A 17151-nucleotide genomic window follows, 5' to 3' on the forward strand; every position below is an offset into this window, starting at 1 on the left:
CCTAGCCGCTCCGCGGCATGTGGGATATTCCCAGACCGGGGCACGAACCCGTGTCCCCTGCATCGGCAGGAGGATTCTCAACCACTGTGCCACCAGGGAAGCTCTATCATTTTTTAAATTAAAAAAAAAAATCCCCATTTTTTGGTCCCAGCTTGACGTGGTATAGAAGGATGCCAAGATGAGGATGCAGGTTAGGCAGATTTCAAGACACCTACATCAAAAATTCTGGATCCCTTATAAGCCATGCAAAGAAAACAGATTCACTAGGTGGTCTCAAGGTTGAAGTGCTGGAGTCATTAAAAATAATTTTACATCGTTTTCATAAATATCTCTTCATTTATTTAAGCCAAGATCTCAAAAACCAAAAAGAAAGTGTCAGCAAAAATTATCCCTCTCTTAGGAAGTCTGTAAGATTCCAAAGTGACTGGGTGTGAGCACAGCTCTGTACGCAGGAGCACATCATGCTGCCAGGTGTCCACTGGAGGTGGATTATCTAGATGCAGGACAAGGGAAGAATCCAACTCTAGGCTCTTGAGCTGTGTTAAGACATGATCACTTCTTGGGCTGGAAAATTCAGACGACAATTCCAGAGATGAAGCTGTTCAAAAATGGTCTGAGTTGAAGCTTAGCCATAGGTTTGGAATTCTAGGAAGATCTGGTAGTTGTATTCTTGGCCCTGATCGCTGAATTATAAACAGTGTTATTTGGTTAAGCAACAGAACTGTGAAAAGAAGGACTACAGCAGAAAAGCCAGTAGTTGGTCAGGAACGTCAAGCATCCACATTCCATGCATCACAGATGCATCACAGATGCAGCCAGCTGTGAGCAAACCAGGTTCATTTCTTTTTTTCAGCCATCTTCATCAGCTGATGCTCTAAGTCTTGATTTAAGGATCAGCAGAGACCAAGCAGTAGCAAGGGTTTTAGAATTAGTTTCCTTCTAATGACAGTTTTACTATAAAATGGATACAAATAAACTAATCCACCAATGGAAAACCATGAAAAACTGGTGATATCTGTAACAGCTTTTATAGTTGCAAATTGTTTACATGACTTTATCACTGAAATAGATGTCACCTGCTCTGAAATAAGGCAGTAGCTTAAAGAAATGATCACTTACCTATCTCCAGCATCTAAAACCATCCTATATCATTAAGACTGATAAGCAGTCAATTCTGTCTGTGGCCTACCCTGAATACTATAGACTACGTACCATAATGTTTTGCCCTCAGCAGACAAAGAACAAATGTATGTGACAAGTGCGAATATACCATTTCCCCTGTTCAAGTGAATAAAATTACACCCACTATATTCTACCTTCCCCCAACCCGACCTTCAATTTTTAGAGAATTAGGCATATCTGTGTGTTGAAATAAGAACAACTCTTTGTGTTATAGGAAGATAAGAGCAGAGAATAATTCAGCAGCCTATACTTAATATTTATGAATCATATGGAAATTCTTGGGATGGTACCATTTTCAGTCACAGAACTTATTTTTAAATTAATTTTAAAGACCCCAAAATTAAAGTTTAAAAAACAAAAAGAGAACACGAACAGCTATAGCTGTCTTTATGCTGCTAGTTCTAGCAGCCAGAGAGGAATTCCACCAAACGTCATGAGGCAAAGGGCCTTGGTGTTTGTTGTTGGCTGTCTTGGAGGAACCCATCTGTGACTCTCCCATTTAATGGGCCTCTGGTCTTAACCTATCAAAGCATCCCTCTCCCTAGAGGAAAAGACTAGTAATAAATACTTAAGTATAGTGTGTTATCTAACGCCCTTTATTATCATCCTAGAAAGTCTCAGTAAATATAAATGTGAACTACTTATTTGAGTAAGTAGTGCCTGTCAGTGGTCACTCTATACTGATTTATTGAATGAGGAATACCTTGAACTTGACCTCCGCTTGTTGCTCCCCCATCTCGGAAACTTATGACATTGATTAAGCCCCACTGGTGACTAACTTAGTGACTAATTCAAACAGGGCCGGCAGGGGCTAACGCATAAGGCTTATGACATTAGCACTCAGGCATCCTAAAGCCTTTATCTGGGCCAACATAAGTTACCTAGTTACTTATACAAACTCTACCCCACAGCCTAGATCCGGGAAAATCAGGAAAAATCAGCGGGGGAGGAGAAAAAAAAAAAAAAGCGAGATCAGCACCCATAACACACCGCATACCACTCCTTCTGCAGCTATCCCTAGCTAGCACGTGGGAAAGATTTTATTTGTCAGCGCGTTTCACTTTTCCTTGATCCTCTACTTTCTTAATGGCTGCTTGGATAGCCTCTTGGTTGCCCAGGAACTGGTGAGGTCCAACGGCATGCAGGTTCTCATCCAGTTCCAGGAGAATGGGGACTCCAGTAGGAAGAGTAATGTTGATAATGTCTTCATCTGAAATACCTGGAGATTAAGAGAGGGAGGAGCAAGGCATTAAAGACAACCCAGCAGGAAGCTGTGTTTACTTATTTAACTACACATTCACTTAGTCCCATATTAACTGCATGTTTGGAACCACACCAGGTACTGTGAGGGATTCCAGCTATAGTTGCTGGAAGCCGAGGGCATCCCAGAAGTTTTATTTATTTACTTACTTATTTATTTGGTTGTGCCAGGTCTTAGTTGCGGCAGGTGGGCTCCTTAGTTGCGGCATGCGAACTCTTAGTTGCAGCATGTGGGATCTCATTCCCTGACCAGGGATCGAACCCTGGGCCCCCTGCATTGGGAGCGCTGTCTTACACACTGCACCACCAAGGAAGTCCCTCAGAAGTTTTTTTTTTTTAATAACAGCTAAGACAGAAATTCAAATTACATTAAATTAAATCTTGGGACAGTAAATACCTTTTGGGGCAAATTGTTCCTGGTTGTTTCCTATCTAAATTTTAAAGAAATGAAAATTATTCTCTCCATGCTCACATGTGTGTTACTCGTTTTCCACAGAAATCAATCTTGAAAAATCTGAAAGTGAACTAGGGGGTTTTTCCAGTTTTTTTCCTTTTATATGTTGTCCCCAGGCTGGCTAAAATTAACCTCAAAATCTAGTTCAATTGATTAGAAAGTGGCTGGTTTTCCAACACTGAGTGAGCATGGGATGCCCTGGGCTAGACCCAGTCAAGGAGGAACCCTCCCCTAGGTGCTCAGGAAACACAATCAAGAGGAATCAAAAGAAGGTTGATTGACATGCCTTGTAAACAGCTCTCATTCTCCTGCTGTCCCTTAACAGCCCAACTGCTAGGAGAGCAAGGTATGTGTAATGGACAAATCACCTTCAATTCTTTTTTTATTTTTAAAAAATTTTATTTATTTATTTAGTTATTTACTTACTTACTTACTTATTTATTTTTGGCGTGCTGTGCGTCCTGCAGGATCTTAGTTCCCTGACCAGGGATTGAACCCATGCCCGAGGCAGTGAAAGCGTGGAGTCCTAACCATTGGACCACCAGGCAATTCCCTCAGTTTTTTAAATAGCCTGAATCAGGGAACTCCCTGGTGGTCCAGTGGTTAGGACTCCGCGCTTTCACTGCCACGGGCCCAGGTTTCAATCCCTGGTTGGGGAGCTAAGATCCCACATGCTGTACAGTGCGCTCCCACAAAATTTTTTTTTAATAAATAGATAACCTGAATCATAGGTTGTTCAATTTTGACCAGAAGAGCTGGAGTTGTAGCAAGGGTGGTAGCAGCAGTGGTCATGATAAGCTTTCTATTATTATGAGTGTTTTTAAAAAACAATAAACAGCTAACATGTACTGAGTACATTCCGCACGCCAGGTACTCTTCTAAGCACTTTATGTGTATTAACTTATTTAATCACCGTTGCATTCCTAGGAAGATATGCACCATTATTTTCCCATGTAACAATTTCTGACACAGAGAGGTTAAGCAAACAACTCAAGGTCACACAGACAGTAAATAGCAAACCCTGGATTTAAACCCAGGTGTCTGTAACTAGTACACAATGTCTTTCAAGTTTCTCTGAGTTCAAAATGGGCAAAGAGAAGAGAGGAGACCTAAAAAGATGGAGTTAAGCTAATTAAAAGGTGACTGAAAGTATTCAAATTATCTACTTTAAAAACACACCTTTATTATATACACTTCTAAATTCTAACCGTATGCTTCTGTTCTTTATTAATAGAAAGGACTCAGGATAGAGCAAGTTCTGAGGGGAGTGCAAGGGTCCATCTTGGAAGGTGAGAATGGCAGAATAAGTTAGTAGCAGTTAGTTATCAATGCACTGTGTCATTTTAACTTTGGTCATGGCTGTGAGCACCAGTCACAGAATCATAGCACTGGATCTCAACCGCTGGGGTGGTTTGTTATTAGAATTTCATTTCTAGGTCCAGAAGAGCTGCCTAAGAACTCTTATGCACAAACTGTATACTCAAACAGCTATGAAACAATGGAAAGGATCATAACTTGGAAGTCAGGGTCTATTCTAAGTACACATCCCATCTCCTCCTTTGCTAGTCCCCTTCCAAATACTAACTAGTATAATATATAACCTTAGGCAAGTAACCTCTCTGGGCCTCCACTGCCTCTGTCTAATGAAAAAAAGAAACACACACTCTTCTCTACCACTATTACAAACCATGTGGGGCAGGAGGAATGGACTTAAAAGAGAACATACATGAGAAAGTATAGCCCAACAAGTGTTTCTTCTTTCTGTACTACGAATTCTCTTCTAGGTGGAAGATTTAAAGGGTAGGCTACTAAAACAATACTTTGCCCTGCCAAGCCCCCATCCCCACGTTGCAACCCTACACAAACTAAAGCTGGCAAGAACAGATAAATTCAGACCAGACAGCTAGCTGTTTAGCTGGGAGATGACTGCCTTGGATTCTAAAAGCCCTTGGGCTCTCTCAGGTCAGATCTGTCAGCTGGACGCATAGTAGCTGCCACCCGCATCCCCTGGAGATAGCCAGAGTGGAATGCAACAGCACGTGGTTTAGAGCCAGGTGACCGCTAAGGATGTAGAGAAACTGAAATCCTAACACACTGTAAAATTAAGAGTATAAAATCCTGTGGAATCTTTGGATAACAGTCTGGCAATTCCTCAAACAGGTAAGCACAGAATTACCATGGGACCCTGCAATTTCACTCCTAGGTATATATACCCAAGAGAAATGAAAACACATGTCCACACAAAAGCCTGTACACGAACCCTCACAGCAGCATTATTCATAATAGACGGAAGATGGAAACAGTCTAAATGTCCATCAGCTGGTGAATGGGTAAATTAAACGTGGTAGATCCATGCAATGGAGTATTATTTGGCAATAAAAAGGAAAGAAGTGCTGATGCATGCTAAACATTGACAACCCTTGAAAACATTATGCTAAGTGAAAGAGGCCTGTCACAGAGGACATAATGTATGAGTCCATTTATATGAAATGTCCAGAACAGGCAAATTTATAGTGACACAAATAGATCTGGGGTTGCTTAGGGCCAGAGGGAATGGGAGGACTGGGCAGTAATAGCTAGGTATGGAGTTTCTTTTGAGGGTAATGAAAACGTTCTGAAATTGACTGTGGTGATAGATGGGTAACTCTGTGAATATACAACTCTGTGAAAATACAGCTCTGTGAAAAGCCACTGAACTGTACACTTTAAATGGGTGAACTGTATGTCATGTGAATTATACCTCAAGAAAGCTGTTTAAAAAACTACTAAACAGATCCAGAGAAGTTAAACAAAACTCTTCGAGTCACCGGACTGTTAAGGTAGTTAAAATTAGACCTTTTTTTAAAAATTCCCAAATTCCAGGACTTCAACTCTGGACATCTGACTTGTCTATGGCTATTTCCACCACAGCGTAAGGAGGGAGGAGAATGTTTGTGTTCATTCTCTGCCCTTGTGAAGGGCTGGGTACTAACTGGACACCAGCACCAAGCGCTCTCATGTTTTTAAGACGAGTAAAGGGGTCAACAGATTTGTCTGAGCCCCTTGAAATAGCTAACACACTGGGATCGTGATGGGCCAGGTTGAGGGTTTGCAGTCTGTGACGTCAGAAAAAAGTTCTGGGTCTTTGGCAGGGGGCGAGGGGCACACATGGAACTCATCTGACCATGGCCTCAGATCTAACCAGATCTAACAAGCCCTTTCTTCAAGAGCACCACTCTCAAGCTCATGCCTATGGCTTAGATAAAAACCCACTTTGGTGTGGGACCAAATGGAAGAGCCAACTAACAAAGGCCACGAAAACTATAATGTTTCACTTATAAAGAAACGAGGGCTCAACAAAAATAGAAATGTTTCCAATAAATAAAGTTGACATTCCACTTTAATGACTACTCAAGCCATTCACACAGCAGACTAATTACTTCCAAATATTTAAAATACTTAGACTGGTTAATAATCAGTCAATGAGACTTAAGCGACTGGCTTTTTAAAATAGCAAATGAGGAAAAACCACAATGAAGCCATTACTCATTACTCAGTTTTGGCATAAGCCACATTCTTTGTCCTAAGAGAGTTAAGCAAGCAGAACTCCTAAGGCTAGAAAAATGCATCTGCACTGGATTAAACCAAACTGAATCAATACTATATTATGTAATATTGTATTACAAATTCATTAACTGGAACATCATATGAAAATTAAAACGCATGGCCAGATATCACATCCTCTAATAATGGCTTAGATTGTTTTATACAGCATCCAAGAACGTTCTGAAGGGAAACATCTAATCCTGCATCAACCCATCTCTATCACTGCCCCTTCAGCAACCCCCAACCACTGTCTTTAATTCTTGAATCTTCATGTAGGAGCGTCTGGGAGTTAACTGCTATCCATTTAAATGATTGGGATATTTTAAGTAAGAAATAATGAAAGTTTGGTGGTAAGTCAAAGGAGTAGCTCAAAGCCAAAATAGGAAGAAATTCAAACAACTTCATTTTCTGCATACACGACTAACTTCAGAAAGTCAAATCTGTACCTTCAATGATGACTCCCCTGAGTCACTGCAGCAGGAACAGGAACCACAGACAGTAATTAAGATCACTGCACATATATACAGCACTCCCACTCGCCTTCTGTTAGAAGGCGCTGAGCAAATGCTCACTTCTCCCACCAGAATTATAAGGGACCACGTTTTATACATCCTGTGTCACCCATGCTCTCAAAACAGTGCCTTATATGCTGCAAGACTTTAGTAAATGTTTGTTCTACTGGAAGGAATTCTATCATGTGTTGCTGCTAGGATCCAGAAATGATTTAGCTTTATGATCCAATATTACAACTATATGTATTGTATGAATCTACTTCTTACATACAAATAAAGGCTATTAGGAATAAAATGTTAACTAGAAACTCTAATGTCTAAAGCCTATATGTGAAAGCACTCTGAGGACACTTTCTCGGAGGTACAGTACCGGCTAAGTTTCAGAAGGAAATCAAAAGGGAGATGTATGCTCCTCAAAAGTAAGGACTTTGTATGTCCAATTCTAGGTGCTGTATCCCGGTACCAAGAATAGTACAGTACCTGATTTAATGGATCCTTGGCACATAGCTGAAATGAATGAATCTGAACTCTCTGAGCTTTCAAATTAAATCTAGTCCTTTACTGTTGAAGCCTTGGTTAAAGACTGTGTTTCCTTTATTACCTTATTAAGAAAAAAAGTCAAGTTAAATTTGTCTTCTATATATTTTCTTTGGTTTTCTCTAAACTGTGTGCTCAAAATCTTTGAATATCAGGAAACAGGAGGAAAGGTGTTCAGGGAGACAGATCTGTTACAGGACAAGAGGAAAGCCCAACTGCATAATTCTTATTTTTGAGGATGACAGAGAGAGAGAGGAAAACAGCTCCGATCAAATCATTCAGCTGTGAGGTTCCACCCATGCCCTGCTTCCCTTTCCCAACTGAGTTAGTCACCATCTAAACCCCACCGATGGGTGATCTGTGATAAGAGTACTGTATTCTTCTATTGCCAAAATAAGAGCTGGCAGAAGAGATTCTGAATTTCATATATGGCTTACCTATTTTTAATTATAATTATTTTAGGTTTGAATGCTATCCATGTACAACTTAAAGATTGGCTGGGGAACAAATGGAAATAGGTTATTTGAATCATGTAACATGATGACAGTATAACGGCCTCTAATTTAGAATAAGGCAGAGAGAAGAATCCATTCTACATCTAATTTTATAGTTAAGTGGCCTACAACTTTTAAAAATGAAGGTTTCTATAAATCAATTATACTTATAATAAGAGAAAGCTTAACCACACCACTAGATAAGCATTTGCTTCACAGAAGAGAGGCCTGACTGCTACTTCTGAAAATATCCCACTACAAAATGCCAAAGGTGACTGACTGGTCAGTGCCCATCCCCACAGCAAGTCCCAGATGACCTTTCCTCCTTGAGTCTCTAATTTCACCTCATCACTTCTTTGCCTTGTTATATGTGCAGCTGCACACAGTTCTTCAGGGGTCAAGTCTGTCTTGCACGCCACTCATACTCCAAACTTGAAACTGCCTAGTCCTTTGGTGAACCCAGACTAAACAATCCACTTCTGCTGGCAAAATGCAGACTACATCCAGGGCTTCAGTTCAGTACCTGGCTTCTCCTTCAACGTGGGCCGGCAGGAAACAAACAGGAAGTGACGACGCCATCCGCAGAGAAAGAAACACAGACCTGTCTGGAGTGCTAAGGAACAGGGTGTTGTTAGACACTAAGTCTGGGTTAGGAGTGTTCGTGGTGGTGATTGGTGAGAGGTGGGCCCTGCTGTAATCCGGACTTGTTAGGCAATTGTTTATGCTGCCACAAATCAGTAAAGCAGTCCCTTAAGCAGGAATTTTCTCACTATATAATATTTCATATGTCTGTAAGTCTTCTTTCTTCTGAAGGGATTAAGAACTACTATCAAGTTAAAAGTAAAGCATCCCATGGGACTACACCAAACCAAAAAGCTTTGGCACAGACAAGGAAGCTATCAACAAACCAAAAGGCAGCATTCTGAATGGGAGAACATATTTGCAAACGATATATCCGATAAGGGGTTCATATCCAAAATATACAAGGAACTAATATAACTCAACATCAAAAAACCAAACAACCTGATTAAAAAATGTGCAGAGGACCTGAATAGACATTTTCCAAAGAGGAAATACAGATGGCAAACAGACGCATAAAAAAGATGCTCAACAGTACTAATCATTGGGGAAATGCAAATTTAAAAACCACAATGACGTATCACCTTACACCTGTCAGAATGGTTATCATCAAAAAGACAACAAATAACAACTGTTGGTAAGAATGTGCAGAAAAGGGAACCCTGTGCAATGCTGGTAGGATTGTAAATTGGTGCAGCCATTATAGAAAGCAGTATGGAGGTTCTTCAAAAAATTAAAAATAGAACTACCATATTATCTAGCAATTTCACTTTTGGATATTTATCCAAAGAAAACAAAAACACTAATTCAAAAAGATACATGGAATTCCCTGATGGTCCACTGGTTAGGACTCTGCACTTTCACTGTCGAGGGTGCGGGTTCGGTCCCTGGTCAGGGAACTAAGGTCCCACAAGCCATATGGCGCAGTCAAGAAAAAAAAAATTTTTTTCAAAAAGATACACGCACAGCAATGTTCATTGCAGCATTATTTATAATAGCCAAGATATGGAAGCAACCTAAGTGTTCACTGATGAATGGATAAAGAAGATGTGGTGCATATATACAATATTACTCAGCCATTAAAAAAAAAAGAAAGCTTGCCATTTGTGACAACTTTGATGGATCTAGAGGGTATTATGCTAAGTGAAATCAGAGAAAGGCAAATACCATATGGTCTCACTTATATGTGGAATCTAAAAAACAAAACAAACAAACAAAATAAAATGCAAACAGTCAACAATTGCTCAAATGAAATTTTAAAAACATGACTTAGCTACATTAAATAGCAGAGTAAAACGAAGTATTGAACAAAGTAAAAATATTGAACCATAGCTTTCCAGTGAGTTCAGAGACTTGTTCTAGTTCCTACAAGAAACAAGATACATATGTAAAATGCCTAGAACTGCATTTAGCACACAGTGTGCACTCAAAAAAGGGCCACCTGGTATAGCCATACGAGGAAGTATCATTCACAGACCACAATGTTAGGGTAATGGCAATAATAATGTAAGACTCAATTAGTTGCATGAAATTACCTTTTTATGGTTTACTTGCCAAAGACACTCTTGACTCAGCTTCTCACAACATACTATTCCAAACAGACTAGATCAACAGAAGGGCTACTTTTTAGAAGAAATTTAAAACAAAACAGCCCCGGCGGTAATTGTGTGTGGAGACTCAGTGAACTGGGTTTGGGAGGAGTTCATGACTCCAACTACTTATCGTGATCATGGCTAAGCCATCTGAGGTCTGTCTGGGTTTCATTTTCCTTCAACAGCATCTGTCTTCTTTCCCACAAATGGAAGAAGTGTCAGGCAGGACTTGACTGACTATAGGGTAAAATCATAGCACCAAATATTTGAGAAGCAAAATAACATCTAAGGAACTAACAACACTCTCCACTGTTGAGGTACATAAAATCTAGAGTAAATGAGTAACACTAGTATACTCTTAGTCAAAGATCTTAAGGCACTTGGAGACTTCAGGGTAGACCAATTTCTTAATTAGCTATGTGACTGGGTCATCATTCTTCCTATTTCAAAGTTACAATAAAGTATTCTTATGATAGGACAGTATTCTGTCATTGATTCTATCAGTTGCCACACTCATCCCCAGCAGAAGGTAAGATGCTTGAAGTCTATCAAGCATTTTAAGGACAATATGGGGAAAAAACTGCTCACTTCCTTGAAAGATCCTGTTTATATGGGAGAATCTTACATAAACATATCTAGAAAACATGACTAGGAATCAGATCAGTCTACAACCACATGCATTTTTACTTTTGTGATCAATGCAAAGAATTTAGCAACTTTCATATTTATAGGGAATATGCAATCTGGTCACACCCATTTCAAAGATTCAGTCTGAATACAGACGAAAGCTAACTTTCTTATAACGTGACCATATAATCCTCCAAGCTGGGCACTTTTGAAAGTGAAAGGAGATGCTGTTAATAATTGCAATGGGATAACAGGTATTAACCAGAAAATAGGGGTGTGTGTAGTCATATAAATTCACTATAAAAATAAACTGGCAATTAAGATGTTACATTTAATGACATTTTTTAACACAATAAACACATATACACAAATAAATTAGCCAGTAATCTTTCCTATAAATCAAAAATCTATATATTCCCCTTAAAGTAAGGGTGATTCACTTAATATTTGGAGTCTTGGAAAGTCAGTATCCAAATTCAATAGGATGTTTTCTTTTAGGTTGAGAAATTTGTCAAGTACCACAGGAAGCCTTCATACATGAACTCTTGAAAGTTAGATATGCAAGCAGAAGCAAGAACTATAATCCTGCAGCCTGTGGAACAAAAACCACATTCACAGAAAGACAGACAAGGTGAAAAGGCAAAGGGCTATGTTCCAGATGAAGGAACAAGATAAAACCCCAGAAAAACAACTAAAAGAAGTGGAGATAGGCAACCTTCCAGAAAAAGAACTCAGAATAAGGATAGTGAAAGAATGGAGGTAAAGATCAAGAAGATGCAAGGAATGTTTAACAAAGATCTAGAAGAATTAAAGAACAAACAAACAGAGATGAACAATACAATAACTGAAATGAAAAATACACTAGAAGGAATCAATAGCAGAATAACTGAGGCAGAAGAACAGACAAGTGACCTGAAAGACAGAACGGCGGAATTCACTGCTGCGGAACAGAATAAAGAAAAGAGAATGAAAAGAAATGAAGACAGACTAAGAGACCTCTGGGACAATATTAAATGCAACAACATTCACATTATAGGGGCCCCAGAAGGAGAAGAGAGAGAGAAAGGACCCGAGAAAATATTTGAAGAGATTATACTAGAAAAATTCCCTAACATGGGAAAGGAAATAGCAACCTAAGTCGAGGAAGTGCAGAGAGTCCCATACAAGATAAACCCAAGGAGAAACATGCCAAGATTACATACTAATCAAATTGGCAAAAATTAGACAAAGAAAAATTATTGAAAGCAGCAAGGGAAAAACAACAAATAACATACAAGGGAGCTCTCATAAGGTTAACAGCTGATTTCTCAGCAGAAGCTCTACAAGCCAGAAGGGAGGGGCATGATATACTTAAAGTGATGAAAGGAAATAACCTACAACCAAGATTACTCTACCTGACAAGGATCTCATTCAGATTTGATGGAGAAATCAAAAGCTTTACAGACAAGCAAAAGCTAAGAGAATTCGGCACCACCAAACCAGCTCTACAACAAATGCTAAAGGAACTTCTCTAAGTGGGAAACACGATAGAAGAAACGGACCTACAAAAACAAACTCAAAACAATTAAGAAAATGGTCATAGGAACATACATATCGATAATTACCTTAAACGTGAATGGATTAAATGCTCCAACCAAAAGACACAGGCTTGCTGAATGCATGCAAAAACAAGACCGATATATATACTGTCTACAAGAGGCCCACTTCAGACCTAGGGACACATACAGACTGAAAGTGAGGGGATGGAAAAAGATATTCCATGCAAATGGAAATCAAAACAAAGCTGGAGTGGCAATATTCATATCAGATAAAATAAACTTTAAAATAAAGAGTGTGACAAGAGACAAGGAAGGACACTACATAATGATCAAGGGATCAATCCAAGAAGAAGATATAACAATTATAAATATATATGCACCCAACGTAGGAGCACCTCAATACATAAGGCAACTGCTAATAGCTACAAAAGAGGAAATAGACAGTAACACAATAATAGTGGGGGACTTTAACACCTTACTTACACCAATGGACAGATCATCCAAAATGAAAATAAATAAGGAAACAGAAGCCTTAAATGACACAATAGACCAGATAGATTGAATTGATATTTATAGGACATTCCATCCCAAAACAGCAGATTACACTTTCTTCTCAAGTGTGCACAGAACATTCTGCAGGATAGATCACATACTGGGTCACAAATCAAGCCTCAATAAATTTAAGAAAACTGAAATCATATCAAGCATCTTTTCTGACCACAATGCTAAGAGATTGGTCAATTACAGGGAAGAGAATGTAAAATACACAAACACATGGAGGCTAAACAATACATTACTAAATAACCAAGAGATCACTGAAGAAATCAAAGAGGAAATCAAAAAATACCTAGAGACAAATGACAATGAAAACATGATAATCCAAAACCTATGGGATGCAGCAAAAGCAGTTCTAAGAGGGAAGTTTACAGCTATACAAGCCTACCTCAAGAAACAAGAAATATCTCAAATAAATGTAAGACTGGACACTATAAAACTCTTAGAGGAAAACATAAGAACACTCTTTTTTGTGTGAGTGTGTGGTACGCGGGCCTCTCACTGTTGTGGCCTCTCCTGTTGGGGAGCACAGGCTCCGGATGCGCAGGACCAGTGGCCATGGCTCACAGACCCAGCTGCTCCACGGCATGTGGGATCTTCCCAGACTGGGGCATGAACCTGTGTCACCTGCATCGGCAGGCGGACTCTCAACCACTGCGCCACCAGGGAAGCCCAGGAAGAAAACTCTTTGACATAAATCACAGCAAGAGATTTTTTGATCCACCTCCTAGAGTAATGGAAATAAAACCAAAAATAAACAAATGGGACCTAATGAAACGTCAAAGCTTTTGCACAGCAAAGGAAACCATAAACAAGACAAAAAGACAACCCTCAGAATGGGAGAAAATATTTGCAAATGAATCAATGGACAAAGGATTAATCTCCAAAATATATAAACAGCTCATGCAGCTCAATATTAAAAAAACAAACAACCCAATCCAAAAATGGGCAGAAGACCTAAATAGACATTTCTCCAAAGAAGACATACAGATGGCCAAGAAGCAAATGAAAAGCTGCTCATCACTAATTATTAGAGAAATGCAAATCAAAACTACAATGAGATATCACCTCACACCAATTAGAATGGGCATCATCAGAAAATCTACAAACAACAAATGCTGGAGAGGGCGTGGAGAAAAGGGAGCCCTCTTGCACTGTTGGTGGGAATGTAAATTGATACAGCCACTATGGAGAACAGTATGGAGGTTCCTTAAAGAACTAAAAATAGAATTACCATATGACCCAGCAATCCCACTACTGGGCATATACCCTGAGAAAACCATAATTCAAAAAGACACATGCACCCCAATGTTCATTGCAGCACTATTTACAATAGCCAGGTCATGGAAGCAACCTAAATGCCCATCGACAGAGGAATGGATAAAGAAGATGTGGTACGTGTATACAATGGAATATTACTCAGCCATAAAAAGAAATGAAACTGAGTTATTTGTAATGAGGTGGATAGACCTGGAGTCTGTCATACAGAGTGAAGTAAGGCAGAAGGAGAAAAACAAATACCGTATGCTAACACATATATATGGACTCTAAGGAAAAAAAAAATGTCATGAAGAGATTAGTGGTAGGACGGGAATAAAACACGGACCTACTAGAGCATGGACTTGAGGATACAGGGAGGGGGAAGGGTAAGATGTGATGAAGTGAGAGAGTGGCAGGGACATATATACACTACCAAATGTAAATTAGATAGCTAGTGGGAAGCTGCCGCATAGCACAGGGAGATCACCTCTGTGCTTTGTGACCACCTAGAGGGGTGGGATAGGGAGGGTGGGAGAGAGGGTGATGCAAGAGGGAAGAGATATGGGAACATATGTATAACTGATTCACTTTGTTGTAAAGGAAAAACTAACACACTATTGTAAAACAGTTATACTCTAATAAAGATGTTAAAAAAAAAAAAAAGACACATACACCCCAATGTTCACTGCAGCACTATTTACAATAGCCAGGTCATGGAAGCAACCTAAATGCCCATTGACAGATGAATGGATAAAGAAGATGTGGTACATGTATACAATGGAATATTACTCAGCCATAAAAAGGAACGAAATTGGGTCATTTGTAGAGATGTGGATGGATCTAGAGACTGTCATAAAGAGAGAAGTAAGTCAGAAAGAGAAAAACAAATATCGTATATTAACACATATAGGTGGAACCTAGAAAAATGGTACAGATGAACCAGTTTGCAGGGCAGAAATAGAGACACAGATGTAGAGAACAAACGTATGGACACCAAGTGGGGAAAGCGGTGGGGGAGGGGTGGTAGTGTGCTGATTTGGGAGATTGGGATTGACATGTATACACTGATGTGTATAAAATTGATGACTAATAAAAAACTAAAAAATAAACGTTAAAAAAAGAAAAAGTAGACATGCAAGAAAAGAGGACAGATGTTAGTATTCTTATTCCAGTGAGCATATACATCTACAATAAATTTTAAAAGGGCCGAAATCTCACTAAAGTAACAGGAATGACAGGAGAAATAACATACACTATTTCTTCTGATCTTTGGGAAAGTGACTTATGCTTAATTCTTAGAGCTGTGACATAGAATAGTTGGATCTTATCTTTCAGTACACACTTCAAGAGAATTCTGTTAGTGGAGATTGGCCTTTAGAGGACCCCTAAAACAAAAGATGACAACTAATGTATGATGTGATCCTAAAATCTAGTCCAGTCTATTTCAGGCACATGAAGTAATTCTTCCATGTGAGGCATGGAAGTTACTACAGGGAATCTTAGCAACATCAACGAATTTGATGAATCTTAATAACGTTACCACCAGGGAGTACTATAGGTCAAACGGGAACAAAGTTGTTCTCCTCCCCAGGATGGCTGAACTGAGACTACAAACCACTCTTATGTCTTCCTATGGACAAACTGCAATCCTCACTCCACTTAATTTGCTCCCCCAGCTAGCTATTGGCTTGTGCCTAGTGGTATATTCTGGCTTTTCTGCCAGTTTTTTTTCCCTGAATGTCTGCCATCCTCCCTGGCCACCAGCCCTACCATTTCTATTCCCCGTCTCCCTCCCATTCACCTCCCTTCACTCCTTTAGGCATCTGCCAGCCTCACACCTTTCTCTACACATACTTCCACTCTTCGTACAGTTTACCTCTTCCAGTATGAACACCACTGTTTTAAATCAATTATCCCCCAAATAAAAACATTTTCCATATAGCCTATTGATAGTGATAGGGATAGGAGTTATAATTTAAGGTTGCTTCTATTTCATTAATCTCTGAAAGTTAATTTAGTTCTGTACGTACAAATTTTAAAAAAAAAAGACCTTCAGAAGAAAAGTTAAATGAAGCCTGAGGACAAATGCCTGCTTATTATTTCTCAGTAATCCCTGTAAATACATTTCTGCCCCAGTGGTCAAAGCTGTGTTTTAATTCTTTTCTTTATTCTATACTCCACATCCAAGCATATCTCCTTTGTTATCTGTCATTTCCACTATTTGCCCTAAACTACTGCTTTCTAGGCCAATGTCAAATCCCTTCATCTTTAAATCTCATTGGTTAAATTATTTTGCAGCTTTAATGAGATAATTCACATACCATACAATTCACCCACTTAACGTATACAATGGCTTTTAGCATATTCAGAGTTGTACAACCATCACCACAATCAACTTTAGAACATTTTCGCCACCCCAGTAAGAAACCCTGCACATATTAGCAGTCACTCTTCAATCCACCCTCTTCCCCTCCACACCAGTCCTAGGAAACAAATCATCTATTTTTCTGTCTATATAGATTTGCCTATTCTGGAGATTTTATACAAATATAATCCTACAATACGTGATCCTTTGTGACTGGCTTCTTTCTTTCTTTCTTTTTTTTAAACAGAGTAGACTTTTTTTTTTCTTTTTAAAATAAATTTATTTACTTATTTATTTTTGGCTGCATTGCGTCCTCGTTGCTGTGCGCAGGGCTTTCTCTAGTTGCGGCGAGCAGGGGCTACTCTTTGTTACGGTGTGCAGGCTTCTCATTGTGGTGGCTTCTCTTGTTGCGCAGCATGGGCTCTGGGCGCACGGGCTTCAGTAGTTGTGGCTCACGGGCTCAGTAATTGTGGCTCACGGGCTCTAGAGCACAGGCTCAGCAGTTGTGGCACATGGGCTTAGATGCTCCACAGCATGTGGGATCTTCCTGGACCAGGGATCAAACCTGTGTCCCCAGCATTGGCAGGCAGATTCTTAACCACTGCGCCACC

General features: G+C 39.5%; 1 protein-coding gene across 1 annotated transcript in view; it reads right to left on the reverse strand.

Moving 5' to 3' along the window:
• Nucleotides 1-316: 316 nt before the first annotated feature.
• BPGM (bisphosphoglycerate mutase) overlaps nt 317-17151 on the reverse strand; it is a 32696-nt gene continuing 15861 nt past the window's right edge. Inside the window, exon 3 of the mRNA XM_059074416.2 lies at nt 317-2401. Within this exon, the coding sequence (XP_058930399.1) occupies nt 2223-2401 (179 nt within the window). The 3' untranslated portion in view covers nt 317-2222. The remainder of the gene's footprint in view (nt 2402-17151) is intronic.

The sequence above is a fragment of the Kogia breviceps genome, chromosome 9, assembly GCF_026419965.1.
Source record: "Kogia breviceps isolate mKogBre1 chromosome 9, mKogBre1 haplotype 1, whole genome shotgun sequence".
NCBI lineage: Eukaryota > Metazoa > Chordata > Mammalia > Artiodactyla > Physeteridae > Kogia > Kogia breviceps.